General features: G+C 30.2%; 1 protein-coding gene across 1 annotated transcript; it reads left to right on the top strand.

Annotated features, from left to right (window-relative positions):
* The first annotated feature begins 1,813 nt into the window (after positions 1–1,813).
* On the top strand, positions 1,814–13,196 carry LOC125071765 (protein takeout-like). Its single transcript, XM_047682132.1, has 6 exons — positions 1,814–1,944; positions 8,052–8,194; positions 10,285–10,379; positions 11,055–11,188; positions 12,083–12,232; positions 12,385–13,196. The coding sequence occupies exons 1-6, from the start codon at positions 1,872–1,874 to the stop codon at positions 12,537–12,539; spliced, it is 750 nt and encodes a 249-aa protein (XP_047538088.1). The 5' UTR covers positions 1,814–1,871; the 3' UTR covers positions 12,540–13,196.
* Positions 13,197–18,624: the final 5,428 nt, after the last annotated feature.

Below are 18,624 nucleotides of genomic sequence, written 5' to 3'. Positions count from 1 at the left end.
TAAATTAATAACATATCCATTAAATTTAATTAGTAATAACAATATAAGAATAAATCTAGAGACAATAAATTAATTGTTATCTATTAATTGATTCAGATATTACGACTGACGTTAATAAAACGATGTTTATAATTGCTGCTTGTAGACGCTTCTAGTTAACAACGTCCATTCAAAAATCGATATTTAATGACGTTACGTTCGCGAAATATCGATACTAAATTAATATAATATATTTCAAATGTATATTTAAATCGGAAAACCGATATTGTTTACATTTTAGAAACCTCAATTATGATATTTATCATATCGTAATAAATTAATATTAACATACATTTGATAATAATGTATTTTAAAGGGAACATTATCAATCTTTATCTAAATAAATCTTTTGTATGTTTATATGTAAATGATCTCCTCCTAAGCAATTGGACGAATTTCAACGTATTTTTTTTTGTATTTGAGTGGGTGTCTGGGCGGCTTAGATTAAACCTAATACACCTGTGCTGTGACCAGGAAGTAAATAAAAATTTCTAAAGCAAGTTCTCATATTTGCACAAAATAAAATAGAGATATCGCTCCACGTTGTAGTCCAGTCCAGTCTAGTTTGTAGTGATTTGTTACAAAAGCTTTAAGTTAATGCATACCCCAAATGAACGCATATAACCTATTTTCCATTCCCACAATAAATTAAACTTAGTCATAATAATGTTGTTCTTTAGACAATTTTACACTCTCTCTAGAAATAAAATTGGTAAGACTTTCTATTGACTTGAAGAATGTAATATCAAGAATTTTATCCTTAAAATGGTAATATAAGACTTCTAATTTTATTTTCTTTACTGTTGGATAAATTTTACTCTGCTTGCTCCGTGTAGGGCTTTGCGAAAACTGCCTGGGTAGGAAATATCCGCCATATATTTTATCGACATTTATTCTAAATTGAAGATGCCGACTATTTGGCGGTTTGTTGTGTTCTGCTTTGAAGGGTGAGCCAGTGTAATTACAGTCATAAGGGACATAAAATCTTAGTTCTCCAGGTTAGTGGCGCATTGGCAATGTTAGGTTAAAATTTCTTGCGGCGCCAATGTCTATGGGTAGTAGTGACCACATACCATCAGGTGGCAAATTTGCCCGAACACCTATATTACAAAAAAGATTTCTTTTGCTTATTCGCATCCCCTGATGCTATGGTCTCCTATTATTGAAGGAGCGCAATACTTGTGAAACTTACTGTTATTTAAATATTCTGTTTTTTGTGTTTTGGTATGTATTTTGGTTGAAGGCATCTGAAATAAAATAAATCAATAAACACAATATTTTTTATAAATAGAAGAAGAAATTATTTCAGCGTGTTTAATTAAATATAAAATTATATCAATATTCATAAATGAGGAGATGTATTCCGGATATGCAAACTACTACTACTAACTTCTAAACTGTCAGAATATATTAAGCTAATACTAAAAGATGCAATGTGTTTCGGAGAAGGTTTTAGTTTAGAGTAAGCCGATGTTTTATAATTATTATTTCTTTAATTTTATTTTACACCTAATTATATAACCATTCTATTATTTAAGCAAATAAAGTACTTTTTGAAACTAATCTGATGATAAAATCGTATACAAATATAGTAGTCGATAAAATAACTCAATCAACACACCCCGTTGCACACGATAAATTCTCGCGGCAAATAAGCGTCCATTTTAAAGTCTTTATAAAATTTCTTACGTTCGCTTCCATCTCACCTTGATAATATGTAATCAGGCACTTCTTGTAGCCAGCTATATAAAACTATTGATCTTGCAGAATGATGCTTAGTACTCATATTGTCACAGTCGGATCAGTCACTGGCGATCTTTTAAAACGACAAAATGGTTTATTGTTTCTCGTTGTTCACTCTGGTCGTGTTCTGTGTGATTCACGGAGCTCTCTTCGCGCAAATACGTAAGTTATATGAAAATGTGTATGTTTTAAATTTAAATAACTTATATATTATATATATATAAAGTACTAGAACGTTCCCGGGCTATTTTGTTTTAAAAATATTTAATAATAGACATAGTTCAAAATAGAATAATTATTACTGTAGTATCTATGTGTAATCTCTATCTCAGAAAACTTAAAATATTACCTTATATATAGGGTGAAAAAGAATATGAAGGCTTGTAATGTTAAGTCTGTTAATTTGATTAGTCTGTGAATAGAAAACAGACTATCAACATCAGTATATCGTAATGCTTAAAATCGAGAATTAAAATAATGTAACGAATAAAAAAATAGTTAGTAATTTTTTTTAAACATAACGTATTAATGTAGGAATCCCTTCTGTAGTATCTGCGTGCATTAAATTAGACTAGCATTCTTAATTATTGTTAACAATACCATTTATTGATTTTAAGCTCTGTTTAAGCTAGCTTAAACAGAAGCATGCTTACATAGAAGCATTATTACAAATATCTATATGGATTCTTGTGGTCTCGTGTGGTTTATTTAAATAAACGATTATAAATATAATAACAATTCAATTCTGATCAAAGAAATCGTTGTTAAACTCGCATGTGTGATCAATATTTGTGTTAATTACAATTTTATCTTCGTCTACTAGCATGACTAAGTTCTCATACTCTTAACCTTGAATATAAAACGTTATTTATATGATTGAATATGATTCGTTTCGTTTTAAACGGATAAATCATTTACAATAGCGGACGTTGAGACAACCGTTCAGGTTCTTCGTTAAGTCATCAAGTGCAATCGCAATATTTGTATTATCGACACGTAGTCGAACATACAGATCGTTTGCGTACGTCTTTATAAAAGAAAATCATTTTATACATCCGGTACAGTTAAATTAAACGTATTCAATATTATACGATTATTTAAATATTACGTTATGAAATACGTCACAGCCTACGCTAAGTTATCGGCGTGCATTATAATGAGTGAATCGTACTTAAGACATTTCTTAGTTGCGTGAAGTAAAGAAAATTCAAAAATAATACATATTAGATGATATTTGTGAATGAACGCTGATAATAATTTAACGTGGAACCTTCCTAAATGAACAGGTCTATAGAGTTATGAGGACATCGGTCCATTACTTGAAAACTTTATAATAATAAATTGAGCTTCATTCGCAATGGGGTAATGTGTACTTATATTTTAACTGCCCTGGTAGTAACCCAAGGTTGGGTTGAGTTTGAAGGTTGGCTGTGCTTACATCCATGCCAAAAGTTTCACAGTCGTGTTCGATTTCTGTACTGTTTGAATAAAAGCGTGCAGGAATAATGATTACCTTTGTATTGGTACCAACATTTCTTTATTATAAATACTGCTTTTGCAGACTATTCTCCTTTGAGGATGGCAACCGCGATTTAAATAGGTCAGGAGCTCATCATACTTATATAATAGAACCTTCCCAGTTCTTAGTATGAATGTAACTTATATTAAGATTGTATTCTTCGAACTACCTCCTCAAAAGGTGGTTTTAGTCCAGTGTGATGTTTATAGGCTGAACTTTATATTTTTTATTCAGCCTCATTATTTTATTAATCGGTTCAGTTAAAAAAAAACATTGCACATTAATGACCTCACCTCACCCCACCGTTTATATAAAAATAATAAACCTATTTATTAATAAAATAACACGATCATAATATCCTTTCCCTTCCGGATGTTATATTTATTAAAACTTTTGTTACAAATTAGTCACTTTTAAAATGATTATTGTTTTTTAAATATTATTTGTTTTCATTACTTTTATTAATTGGAGTTATTCTTAATTCCTTATTATCGAATTTATTAGTCAAATAAGAGAAACAAAACTGAACATAAAAGGAAATATGTTTATATGCATCGATTTTTATACGAGAATGTATTTTTCTTGTTTAATTTTGTTTTTTGTATCTGATATTATTTGAAAAGTATTAATTCTGATCGAAATACTTATATTTGAGCGATGCTGTATATATCAACAAAAATATATGTTCCAATCGTTTCTATTAAATGACGCAGTAGTAACAAAAAAGTTTATAACTTCCTTTTTTGAAATCGGTTAAAAACATAAGCTATTTAAAAAAAAAGTATTATGTATCCGAAGTAATATATCACATTCTGATCAAAATTCAATGAATTTTATTTCAATCCGTTTGTCATAAACGATCCGGAAATGAACGAAAAATTTATAACAGATTGCAAAACCACCAAACCTATGCAAATGTATGACATGACCAGATATCGAACTCGCGGGTTGACGCCTATATGTTCCGCAGTCGGTGAACTTATTTAAAATCGAAATTCAAAATATAATTATTCAAGTAGGTTATTTTTAACGTCGAACTAATACCAATTAATGTAGATGCTATCAATAAGAACCGGTGACTCTATTTTCATCAATAAAAATATATACATACATGAAATAATCATATATACGTACATATAAATATACAATTACATATATTTATGTACCCTGTAAGAACATCAACGAATACTAACTTCAAGTTATAAATTTATATTTATTCTATTATGTATTATAATCTGTAGCATTAGCCTTAACTTTTTTTATATGATTTGTAAATGTAATGTGTTTTTTTTTTATTTATTTTGACTGTATAAGATTAGTGGCAATCGAGTTATTTCAGGTTGACGAGAAACTTTTTTCCATAATAATTATTATACAACGCTTAAAAAATATAATACACAATGTTATTTAAAATAAAACGACCAGTTAATCGAATTTAATAAACATATAATGAAAACGATTAATTAAAGTTTATAAATTATATACGATTTTACATAATGATGTACATATTTATCTACTCTATAAACAATATATTTTAGAAAAATTAATCGGATAGGGCAACATTTAAGCTCGGCTGATTTTTTTTTATTACATAAGTATTTCCAATTTCTATAAACAAGGTAGTTAGTCAAGGTCTTTAGTCGGGGGAAAAACCTGGTAAAAAAATAATATGATTAATACAAAATAAAACTCATAACGCTGTTTTGTTGTGATAGGTTATTATTTCAGAACTATATTTATTATATTTTGAAATATATGTCGAATGAGTACAAGTTCGTCAGATGTTTTACTACTATTTTAAAAGTAGGTATTTCATAGTACCTAATGCTTTAATAATTTGAATCCGAAAGAAATTCTTCGAAATTCTTTGAAACTTATTTTATTAGAGCTTATTGCTTAGTACACGTGAATCTCAAACAATTGCAGGTTAATAAACATTGTATCAGAATCATTTCGCGTTAATGCCTCTTTATAAATTAATTTGATGCTAACTACTAAAATAAAAAAACAATCTTTTTTGTTTTTGTCTGTCTGTCACAATTACAAATGTAAATAAATAAATTATTATAAACAAAATTCGAAGGTACAGTCTTAGTCTTTATCTGTTTAAAATCTATTGACTCTATCAATAGTTATTAGTTATGTCTACATAAAATTTACGCCCATATTTGCGTTCCCCTATGTTTATAAAACTATCTTATCTATGGATAAATAAACTCAAACTCAAACTCAAATCCCCTGAAAAAGAAAATATCCTGAGAAAAACCGTCGAAAGAAACTCAGCGGGTCTTATTACTTTTTTGTCAATTTTATTATTTACATATATTAAATATGAATAGAAATAGCCATCTATAGTTTCATTCCCAATATCCCAACATTTATTCCCAAATAAAATTGAAGAGTCTGTCTGTAATAAAATAACAACTCTTTTTCTGTAATATTATATTCTGGGCTATTATTTGTGAGTTAGTAAAGCAAGAACAGTCATTTTTTAATTTAATTTTAGATTACAACTTTTATCTAATAAGTTACATAATTTCATTCAAATAGCCCTTACATACGTTTAATGGCAGATTTTAAAGGATTTGTCGTCATAAGCCGAATTCCACTCTGTCGAAGTCGCGTGTTTATTTATCCTTAATGTGTTAATGTAGTAGGTATCTTTACTAATATTATTCATGTTAAAGTAACTTTAAATGTTTGTTAGTCTGTCTTTTGCTCTTGTACTGCCAAACCACTGAACTTTCGAATTTGATTAAACTTGGTGTGACGTTTGAACTCCAACAAACTATATGCCACTTTTTACGGATGACCAATCCATAAATCGCGAACGAAACCGCGGGCGACAACTAAAACTGTATAGTTAATTTAACAAAAAGATCAGTTCTGAAGCGATATTTATGCGTATTAAATTTCTGTTTCGAATTGATTTTTAATGTTTAATTAAATGTTTAATTTATTGTCATTTTCTAACGATGAGCAGGAACGAGTAATTATTTATTGAAATGAATTCTTATCATAACGTTAAGTAACTTTATGTTCATAGAAGAACACGTCATACAAATATAAGGCGCGTTGACAATTCGAATCACAATGGCCACTGACCACTACTTACCATTATGTAGCACATAAGTTACAGATATTTTTGGGTATTTACTTTTGGTTTATTATTAGTTATATAGGATAATACGATAATATATATTTTAAATAAACAGTTTACGACGCTATAAAGTCAATAAATATTTCCTGAACCAAGATATTCGTATGTATAATAATATTCCGCATTCGCCAATCGTTAAATTTAAATCTCATGTAAAGAAACTGGTATTTAACTCAATAAAAGATATAATCTTGCTGATAAAAAAAACGTAAAGACAAGTTGAATTTCAGGCAGGATATATAAGTTTAATTATATGTTATTAACATAAATATATATATGATTTAATTAGTTGTTCTTATCGGTTTTATTCAATAGAATATACATTCCGAACATTTGTTGTGATCACGTAAAATAATGATTCAAAAGTTTTCGTTCTAGAATAATGTAAAATTGATGAATGTGGATTTTCAATCGGAATATATTCTTTTTTTTTTAGTAAATTATTGGCAAAGGTATATAATTTTTGACAAAATAGGTATTTGTAATCAAATAGTATTTATTGATGTTATGTGTTGTGTAAGACACGTGTAACTTCTAATACTAAATGCATAGCAATTGTTTATAAACATTTCACTATTATTTGTTGTGGAGGTCGCGACATTCTGCCTATAATCTATTGTAACGAGTGCGATTTATTGTAAATATATTCAATTAACTTTTATCCGCCCGCTTCGTATCTGTGTATTAAACTGCAGTTAAGACATTTGTGATTATATGATTAAAGATTGGTTAGGGCTATTTTCTATCTCAGAGCTCAAGATTACCTTCGGGATGTTCAGGAAAGTCGGCGTACTTACGGTGCAATCATATAAAATAAAAAGGGCAAGTGTTTTACCACTAACAAAGTATGCTACTAAATACATTTAAATCTCATGTTAATAAAAGATTAATAAGGCCTAATACTCGATAATGGTTATAATTGCGCAGAGTTAGCATTCCTTAATTTCCGAGGAACGTTAAAGATAATTCAATTGTATTTAATTATCTTTGTAATCTACCGATTTTTATGCTGTTGCCTAGTAAAAAATATAACGGTCCATTAAAAAAAGCACAAATTAAAGATAACAAAGACACCAACATGTCTGTGAGCTTACATTTATAATAGCTTTGTATCAATGTTATATTTTGATCGATGGTTTAGTTTAAAAGCGTTAATACATAAACAAGTTTTCTTTTTATATTAAACATCATTTGACAATATACCTATATAAGATTACTTTGTTAAGTTAATCTGTTTTCGCCATTTTCTTCAAAATACCGAGGTATCGAAGGGGGGTTCTTGTATGTAAGGCTTTGTACAAGAACATATGGATAGGTAACACCCACTCTACACATATTTTACCACGAAACAGCAATGTCAACCATATAAATCGGTAAGCAATTGCTAATATTTCTTACAGCGTCAATATATGGGGTGGTTGTGAACACTTACTATCAAGTGGTTCAGTTCACTGTACGGCTCCCAATATTATAAAAATAAATAAATTATTATAGTTTTGCCTGCATCGGTTAAATCTACAAGTCGAAAACTCAGGCCGTATAAAATTTTCACTCTAATATTATTATTAAATGATTACTTTTTAATTTCAGCGGATTACATAAAAGTCTGCAAACGTGAACAAAGCACAATAAATGAATGTGTCAAGAGCTCAATCGAAAAGCTTCGACCCAACCTCATAGCCGGTATACCCGAACTCAACGTGCCCAGCTTGGAACCATTCTACATCCCAGAGGTATTGTTTATAGGACATATTAGGGTTAACCCGGTCGCTCTTATGTGTAAGATATTTACTGACTTTTTCTCATACTTCGCCTCAAAAAAGTACAAAATATTACGACTCAGTGTTCCGTTTTACGTAACAGACGAATAAAATAACAAAGTCACTCAATAATACTACTAGTAAAGAATAGTAAAATGGAATGGAAACAATGGTAAACACTAGTAAATAATAAATAAAAAAAAATTACAAAACCGGGTTAACGCCAGAAAATATTTTATTTGTAAAATCTTGTGCGTGAACGGTAAGGAAAAACATCGTGAGAAACCTGTATATACCTGCTTAGAATAATTTTCCAGACATATAAAATTGCCTAGACTCGTTATGAATACGCATTTTGTAACGGGACGAGTTCATGCCGTAATTTTTCATTACATTATGTAAACAATAGTATAACTATGTTACTTGTCGAAAAAAACTTGATCGTTATTAGTAATCTCTCAGATTAATATTTGCAAATATGTATTCGCTCGTAGATATTAGAGGAAATAAACATAAATATTGTCGAGGGTAGGTAAAGTCATCATTGGCATGGCAACATGAAAGTACTTTTAAGCCGGCATATAAGGTCTATGGCTGTATAGAAGCTTAAAGTTTTTTTTTTTATTTTTACGTTACAATAAATTCGAATTAGAATATAGGTAAATTTAATTGTTGTAAGCCTAGTTAATTCATTAGAATTCCCTGAGAACAAATATAAAGTGTTTTTATTATCGTAAACATTTTTATTTTTGGCAGTATAATATCATAAATAATAACGAATAATTCTGTACATACATTAATTAAACTTTGATTTTTTATATGTACAGACAGACTGACAAAGCTGAAACCGCGTTGAAAAATATAGTGGACCATTGTTGGTCACCAAACAACGCACAATAACGATGACGATGTAGTTGCCTCGTTTGTTTTAGTTTTGTAGTGCGATACTCTATCCATATATATAAATAATCTAAGCATTTAAGATATACAGGATAACTCATAAGGACACTGCTAGCTCGGCTACATACCACTATGTTACTTTATATATTTAGCGAGCAGATTTATGTATGTTGTTAAACGACAAATATGTATTTACACGACAATAATTGCACACTAGAATAAAAATATTGATCTCATAATAATATTACTTAAATATGTGTGTACAGATTAATTAAGTATATTGTTTAATCTTGGGATAAAAATTACATGCAATTAACACCGTTTTTGTTTAAAGACTTACACAATTTGGCAGTATATTCGCCAACCCTTTCAAGACTATACATGATTTAGATGATAATAACAGTTTTCGTTGTATCAAATTAAAATGGATATTGTGTACAACTGAGCACCATTTTAAAATCGTTAAATATGTAAGCACAATAAACAATGAATAAAATTGTTTTTGTAATGAATATTGCCTGTAATAAGTATTATTGATTCATGTTTTTTTTTTAAATACATATTTGTAATTGTTAGAATTTTGATTGAATTACAAAACATATTATGTACCTACTAAGTAGATACCTGACATAGTTGTTGTAAATTGTGTTGCATTTCAAATCAAGTTTCACAAATTTTCCTTGAACTTGCAACTTTTGCGCTCCTTGACATACAAGTATGAACTATAAGGGCCCGGCCTCGTTGTAGACAAGGGCATGCTGTAAAAAACATCCTTAAACATTAATAAAAATGTACGTAAAGAATATTCTCGTTATGTTTTTGTGGCATAGTTTTTAGTCTTTCGAGAAAAAGACGAAATATTATGAAAATCTACAAAATGTTCTCTGTGTAAATTAAAATAATTATATCGGCGTTATTTCATAGACATTGTTTAGCGGTCGTTTAGTTAAACGCTGATTTAAATCTCTCCTATCATGATTGGTTTGACATTCAATATAAAAAGACTCAACATTGCTTAACTAATCACGACCATTTATAAATAAAGCAATTTGCTTATGTTTAAAAATAACAAAAACTAAAATACTATTTCAATAATAAAACAGCAAGCGTTATAATATCAGACATGAAACCACAGTTAAAATTATACTTGATATACATTTTAGATCCTTGCAGTAAGTGGTGAGCTCGTTCCTCTTAAGGCTTCAGGAAAAGATGTAAAAGTGTCAGGAGCTGGTAACTTTACAATTAAATCTATTTCGTAAGTATTTATTTTGTATACGTTGATAAGTCATAGTTTAATATAAAACAGGCGAGAGATGGATCGAAGAAGAGGTTTAATCCATGCAAACACAGCTGCTTAGTCACGTTTTTTATATATGTTTAAAGTTAATTTCGCAACTCGAAAAGCAAAATCTTAATGAAGTTACTTACATTGGTGGGATAATAAATAACAATCTCTTGTATATTTGCATGTATAAATATATTATTTGAGTAAACCGTTTTTTATTATTAAGAATTTGGAATTTTATTAATATTATGAGAAGTCACTATATTTGAAATAAACGTTACTTGTATATATTATACCAAAAATAAATAGATTTCTGTAAGTATGAATCTGCCCGTGACCACGAACACTGCAAAGTGCTCGAAACATCGGGATGTTAAAATAATTAATATACTCGATTAAATCCGTTAAAAACTAGTTTTAATTCAATAAATAGATTTATCAATTTAGCATTATAAGTCAGCACTATTACGCCATCTATCTAAAAACTTATACACTAGCTTGTCATTATAAACGGATTGAATTGGTACTATTTGTTTACCATAGATGGCACTTTCCACAAAAAATACTTTTGTACTTTAAAGAATTATTTTAATAAATAGATGACGTAAAAATATAATATATATTAACTATTTTTATTACTTCTAGCGTGGATCTCGACACATTCACTTTACGCGGTCGAGTTCGCTTCCCGAGACTGCATTTAGATGGCCGTTATAATTTAGATACACAAATCTTGATAGTGCCTCTACGTGGTGAAGGAAATCTTGTTGCTAACGCCGGTAAGTATTTTACAAAACTTATTATAAATATAAAATAATGATTAGTGTTGTGATGTATTTTTATTATATATGAAATAGTAATAGATAGTTGCCTATACATATTTATATATACCTAGAATTACAGTTTATATATCGCTCTACAGTATGACATTTTGTTGTGCGCGTATTAATAATACATTAGTTATATAATTATAATGTTACAATAGTACCTAATGCCAGCCTACTTACATATGACATCTAAGCAGTTGATGTGGCTCTATAAAAGATATCAAAGTGATTTTTATTATTATGTTTTATAAAATAATGCTTATACCCTATTATTGATTTACTATTAATAAATATAACTATTAACACAAGCGATGTTTTTAATAAATAACAATTTTATTCTTTTAATATTATAGATACCATAAACATTTGAAATATTACGTCAAAGTGACTAAGCTGTACATTCCAAGTTTCGGCTTAAGTACCAATGTGTTTGCAGTAGGGTTGTCGTTAGGGTAGGTGGTATAATCATGATTTATTGTTTCGGTAAGCTTATGCTTTGCTTCAAGAAGTTAGTAAAACCGCCGTTACTTTCCGGTCGTGTTGGATCCTTCCCATCGTATTATGAGTATGAGCGAATCGAGTTCGAACCTGTGTTTGCGCACACACATGTGAATTATAATATGTGCTGCGTAGTTGGTTGATCTCCCTTGAGATTGGCCCCGTCGCCGAAATCATGTCTAATGTGGCCAAATTTTAGTATAATTTAATAATAAAATAAAGTCCAAAACGTCTATTTTTCGTTTGATGATTTATTGTGATAAAAGACTGATTGTATTAATTTTCCGGAATAAGGCTTTTTTTTTAATCGATCTGAATACTGAATTTCGAAAACTTGTTTTATTTCAGTTAAATGTGACGCTGAGATACTGCTGAAGTCTCAGAGAACGATGCGAGATGGCAAGGAGTACGTCAAGTTCACGAGTCTCAACGTTGATCTCACAATTAAGGATTACCGCATCAGACTCGATGGTCTCTTCAATGGGAATAAGGCTTTAGGTTTGTTATCTATATTTAGGCTTCCAAAAAACTCAAGAAAGAACACCATACCAAATAAAAATATTCTAAAATGAAGATTCAAAAATGTTTGTAACTGATTTCTTTGAATTAGGATTTCTAATTTATTTATTCTAAATTGTATCATCTTTCAGGTGACGCAACAAATGAAGCGATCAATCAGAATCGCGATGAATTCTTAAAAACTACACAACCCTACCTTGAGAAGACTGTAGCTAAAATTTTATTGGACGCAGCAAACAAAATAGTAGCGAATATCCCGCTAGACGAATTATTGCCCGAGGCTTAAAACATTGTTCATATCTACATTTAATTTCACCAGAGATTGTGTATTATTTAGAAATGTGTGCCGAGTGTGTATTTTACTAAAAGATTCTATTTTTAAAATATTATTTGACAATTCTTGGAATTGAAATATTTTGAGTATAGAGTTTTTTTAATAATGTTATATAATGTATTATACTAAGCTTAAGGCACTCTGAAAGCAACCGGTCCCGCATTTTTATTATGCGGTGGTTGGTCATACTCTTTTTGTGTTTAAAATTTAGAAAAAAAAATTGGAATTTTTTTTTTGTTAAAAGTGTGATTAAATATAAGTAATAAGTCGAAATTTTAATACAATCGTTATTTAAATGTTTTCTCTGTTCCTTTCGACTTTTTAAATAACATTAAAGATAGAAATAGTTTTTTTGTTTTCTGTTATTTTTTCTAAAGATTTGAAATTATTGGCATAATATGTTAGATTTGTTGCGTAAATAGTAATTAAAAATATGTCTTTCAATTATTATATTTTTTAAATTAAATATCTGTTCGCACAAAACTTCAGTGTTACCTCAATATTTTTAAAACACATCAAACATCGCATATTTAAGTATAAAGGTTGAGAGAGACCGAGAGGTTTTTTTAAGAATTATTATATAATTCAATATTGTTTTAGAAAATCTAGTTAAGCATATATTGTTATTATTGTATTGTAAGAATGTCGTTGGTTAAAAATAAATTTAGGTGTATTTTTAAGTGTATGTTTTTTTTTATCACAAATATCGTACATTTTTATTCAACTATTTTTAACATAACACTATTTTTGTGTCACTGTGGTGTACTCCCACTGCTGGTCAAAGGAGGGCCTTTCTCCGTTAGAGGAGTAAGTTAGCATCATAGTACTCCAATGCGGGTTGAATACACACATGTGTCGGATTTTCATCCACACATGTGAAGGCTGCTTACACTGTATTACATCACCGCCGTACAATAAATAAATTAACCATAAACTAAGCACATGAAAATTCGGTAATGCATGCCAGGGCTTGAACCAACAATATTCGATTAAGATTAAAGGTCATCTTCCTTTAGGCCTTCTATAAAATATAAAATTTAAAAATGGAAATAAAAATAAAAATTCAAATAGTAGAACAAAATATCAAAAAAAAGGGAGCATCATGGGTTCCTTATAAATATATTCGCTTACAATGGCGCAATTGAATTACAGGCGTGTATTGGCATGAGTTATATTCGTACTTACAAGATATTTTAGTGTGCGTGAGTTAACTAATGTAAGAATAAATACTACATAGTATAAAACAAAGTAACTTCCCGCAAAAATATAAAAATACACAACGGATTTTGATGCAGGTTTTTTAATAGATAGATCTAAGAGGAAGGTTTGTAGGTATAATGAGAAAGCTGTGAACATATAAAGTCATTCTGTTGTATATTAAGTATCAGTATTGCACTCGTGCGAAGCCGGGCGGGTCGCTAGTAAGATTATACATATTAGTCAATGTACGCCAATAATTTATCTTGGAAGGGCGCGTCTTTGTAATTAAACGGATTTATTATTATCGTTTTATATGCATAATTATTTCTTGTTTAATCTACTTTGTAATGAATAAACAATTCTCAACGCAATATACAAATGGATAACGTATTTTAGCTAACGACAACCGTGCCCGGTGCCCGGTGTACTCATAACGCTAAAGTTCAATACTCCTACTTTCCAAACCTTGACGGAGGAGGGTTTCCAATCTACCATAATTGCGGATAATCGGTTCCTCGTTTACAAAGCATCCTACTGACCCATCCGTTGTGTGCGGACGATTCGTAATAAATAATACGCCGGTTGAGAAATTGAAACGATATATAAATATTCCTTGTCCTGTTATATTTCATACAAAGAACATAATATCATCATAATAATGTACTACTTGATTTATTTAAAAACTAGTTTCAACCCGCGGCTTTGCAGTTTCCCCACCTTTGGAGGGGGAGGGGGAGTGGGTTATTGTATACTCTATGTCTTTTTCCCCCTAATATAGAAAATAATATAAGAACGATAATAATTCCAATAGAATTTAATTATGATTGGTTGAGTAGTTCATATGTGAAGTTTAACAAACAAATAAACAAACTCATTTATAATATTAGTCAGCTTCTAGACGAGTATATTTAATAGTATATAAATATATATCTTATACGTCTTTTAAAGTCCATGCCAGTGTTTCACTGATATTATACTAAAGAAACACTACACTACACTACTATTGAATCACAATATACCTCCCTACCTAATAGGGTATTTTCGGTAATAAAAAATAAATTATGAAATTTGATAAAAATTTAAATATGTGTAGAAATATACTTTTTCGATTTTAAGTCATAAAAGTGCATTATTAATTTATTATATTAAAATTAAAAGTCGTAATTTTTAGTCTGTATATCACGTGACCCAAAACACGTGCCGCCATGTTGTGACGTCGGATAGGCAAAAACTGTCTTTTCAATATCAGTTGACACTTTGATAAACATTTTTTCTGGAGTTTTAATTTGTACATTACACTCCAGCGATAGCGATTGTAATTCGTTATTTTCCTAAAAACACCAAATATTTATAGCTGTAACGTCGAATGAGCACCGGTGGTACATACACGACTGTTGTTTTTAACAAACTGACGTCATCAAAATGACTGACAGCGTTTTTGCAGTAATTAAAAAAGGTTTAAAACACAATTGAATTTTATGGCAAGAAAACGTGTTTATTTTGCCGAAATATTTTTTTTTGTGACTTTTATTATATTTTTATAGTTTTCTTTTTCTATTCGAACCAAATGAAATGAAATTCCTTTATTCAATATATAAAAGCATTACACTTACTTATTTATTGTCAAATTAAACACGGAAAAGATAATACGACTCTGACCTAAGAAGAACCGACGATAGAAATTCAGCGTGTTTTTTTATCAATTTGTGATTATTTACTAACCTTAATTTTTATACAAATTGTTATCGATTACCTTCATCGTTATACAAAACAGTCTTAAATATATGTTCAAGAACTTTGAAGATATATCAGTGAAAGTTACGACTTTTTACGCAGTTATGATTTTGCGCTATAAAAACGTTTGATGAAATCCGATCTTTATTCTTGTCTGGTACGAAGTACTGGTAGAATAATAAATTACAAAAAAATAACATTGATATATATTTTTTTGGTTTCCGTTCGTAGTTGTAAAGTTAACGGTACTGGCATTTCTCCCCTGGGGAAATATTCTACTAGCAAAATGATTTATAACAATTGAATCGAAACGTAATCGTTACTGTTAAGTCGTTTTCCTGTTCTAAGAATACAACGATCCAATCGCGGTTCTTTCGAAGTAGAATCTGATAAGAATTGAGAACGTATCGTGACCGTTATTGATTAGCAGAATTGGTCCTCTGTTACGACTTAGTTGAGGGATATTTTCGTGATGAAAATTATATTATATTATTTTCTTAAAATTATGGTTACAAAAAAATATATTAAAAAGAGGTTTTATTAAAATAATTAAACTTGAAATTATATCGAATTGTTACAAACACCAAATTCAGCTAGATTCTCGCAATGGACTTATTTTGAAATTTACTTAGAAGATATGATAACATAATAACGGGAATATTGAATGACACTCTAATTGAATAAAAAAACTCGCTAAAATTATTTAATTCTCAAAACAAATTCAGAATCGCGTCGAACCTTTCTTCGGTTAAAAATACTTTTATCAGAATTTAATGTAGCATTTTTTCGCAACAGTATGGTAAGATTTTCCTATCAAATCTCGTCCAGCTCACCAATTACTATAAACGACATAAAAAAAGTAGGACCTTGGTAACGTTGTGTAGGAAAAGAGGAAACGAATACACAATTTAAGGGCAAAATCTAAATGTATATAGAATGAAGCCCTTTCGTAAAGTTATTGTGATCGTTTGATGACACTATTACGTAAATATCCATAGCGAGTAAGATCTTATTTCTGCGGTTGCCAATAATCCACAAGCTGCCGGATCGCCTTGACCACGTGTTGCCTCACCGCGCCGCTCGCCGTCGGAAACAGAATTAATGACACTCGATACCTGGTTTAGGAAATGAGAGAGGTTTTGCTGACTAAACTATTTTAAGGAACACTTTATTAACCTAATATAAATGATCAAAGGAATTCGAATCACACAATTAAAAAGTATTATGATTAGATTTATTATTCTCTAGTAACAATTAAGTGTAGTATCAGCCAGTAATTTTCCCACAGCTGGGCAAAGTCTTTTCCCCACTTGAAGAGAAGGTATGAAATTAATTCAACACGTTGATCCAATGCGTGTTGTTTAAACGTTATGTTCACGTTCACCATCGATATATATATATACGAATTGTTTGTGAGTGTGACTGTTTTATGGCATAAGTAGTCGGATGGGCAAATGAATCTCCTGATGGTAAGTATTCATATCGCCAATGTGCCACCAACCTCAGAAACTAAGATGTTATGTTCCTTGTGCCTGTAGTTAGACTGACTCACTCACTCCGACTCACACTCACCGAGACTCACTCACGTCGGAACAAACGTACTATGTACTGCTGGTTGCCGGTAGGATATATGATGTGTAAGTGGTACCTACCGAGACAGGGTTGCACAAAACCTAACCACCAAGTAAAATACCGATTAGACAGTTGTAGAAAACATGTTGAACATTTTACATAAAACAATACGATTTAAACGAATGTGAGAATTCGAGTGTAGGTGAAATGTTGCCAATTAGCCAGAAATTGAACCTGGTGGTAGGGCTTTGTGCAAGCCCGTCTGGGTAGGTATCACCCGCTCATCACATATTCTACCACCAAATAACAGTACTCTGTATTGTTGTGTTCCGGTTAGAAGGGTGAGTGAGCCAGTATAATCACAGGCACAAGGGACATAACATCTTAGTTCCCGAGGTTGGTGGCGCATAGGCGATGTAAGGAATGGTTAATATTTCTTACAGCGCCTTTGTCTATGGGCGGTGGTGACCACTTACCATATGCTCGTCCGCCAGCCAATGCCATAAAAAAAATTAAATAATTTTCTGCACATCTTAAGGCTGAAGCTCCTCAAAAGTAGACCATCGATTTTTTATGTGCAGCTATCGTCCAATAATCACTAGGAAAAAAAAATCGGCTCACGCTATTAATATATAAGATGAATCGAGAGTTTATTATAAATGAAAAAAAAAACTGACAAAAATTGTGAAAGGTACTTTCAAGTTACAAATAAACTATAATTCATAATCTTTTAGGTCAGTGTGTTTATAATTTAATTCGAAATGGCCGGCTATTTTAAAACCAATTGGTTCATAATTTTTCGATAGTTAACCAACTGGCTAGATTTCATACAATTGAACGGTCCTTAAAATTAACCAGTATAGCCTTTATACAAATGTATGAAAGCTTTGATTGCGGGAAAGAGAATACAACTATAGAACCAAATAATATTATTTGTTTATAAATTTTATTAATTTGGTAGGGCTTTGTGCTAAGCCATTAGTAGGCACCATTCATTTGATATTCCACGTCCAGACAGCTATACTTTGTATAGTTGTATATCAGTTTAACTACAGGGACAAGGGACATAATATCTTTGTTCCCAAAGTTGCCAGTACACAGCCGTTGTAAGGAATAGTTAATATTTCTTACAGCGAAAATGTATATTGTCCATGGGAACTTATTAGCATCAAGTGGCCTATTTAGTCGTCCCCTTAACTGTTGCTTAAAAAGTCGTTGTTGATAAATGAACGGAAGACTTAGTCAAAACGGCTCCTCTCAAAGGCTTCCTTGGAGAATTAAGAACGTTACATCGGAATTACATTATATGAATTTTATGTGCTTAAAGATTGATACCAAAGTTATTGACTATAAATTTTGATGTCATACTTAAATACTCAATATTAATATATTTTAAATACCAATAAAGTATATGTATATTATCATGTACATTATAGCTGTTAGATTAGTTCATTGATATTGTAAATTGATTATAGTTTTATATGAAATTTATGAATGTCCATATAAAATAAGTTTAAAAAAAAATGGTAAA

Source organism: Vanessa atalanta, chromosome 2 (genome assembly GCF_905147765.1).
Source record: "Vanessa atalanta chromosome 2, ilVanAtal1.2, whole genome shotgun sequence".
Lineage (NCBI taxonomy): Eukaryota > Metazoa > Arthropoda > Insecta > Lepidoptera > Nymphalidae > Vanessa > Vanessa atalanta.
The sequence above is the reverse complement of the archived record's forward strand: the minus strand, read 5'-3'. Positions and strand labels throughout refer to the sequence as shown.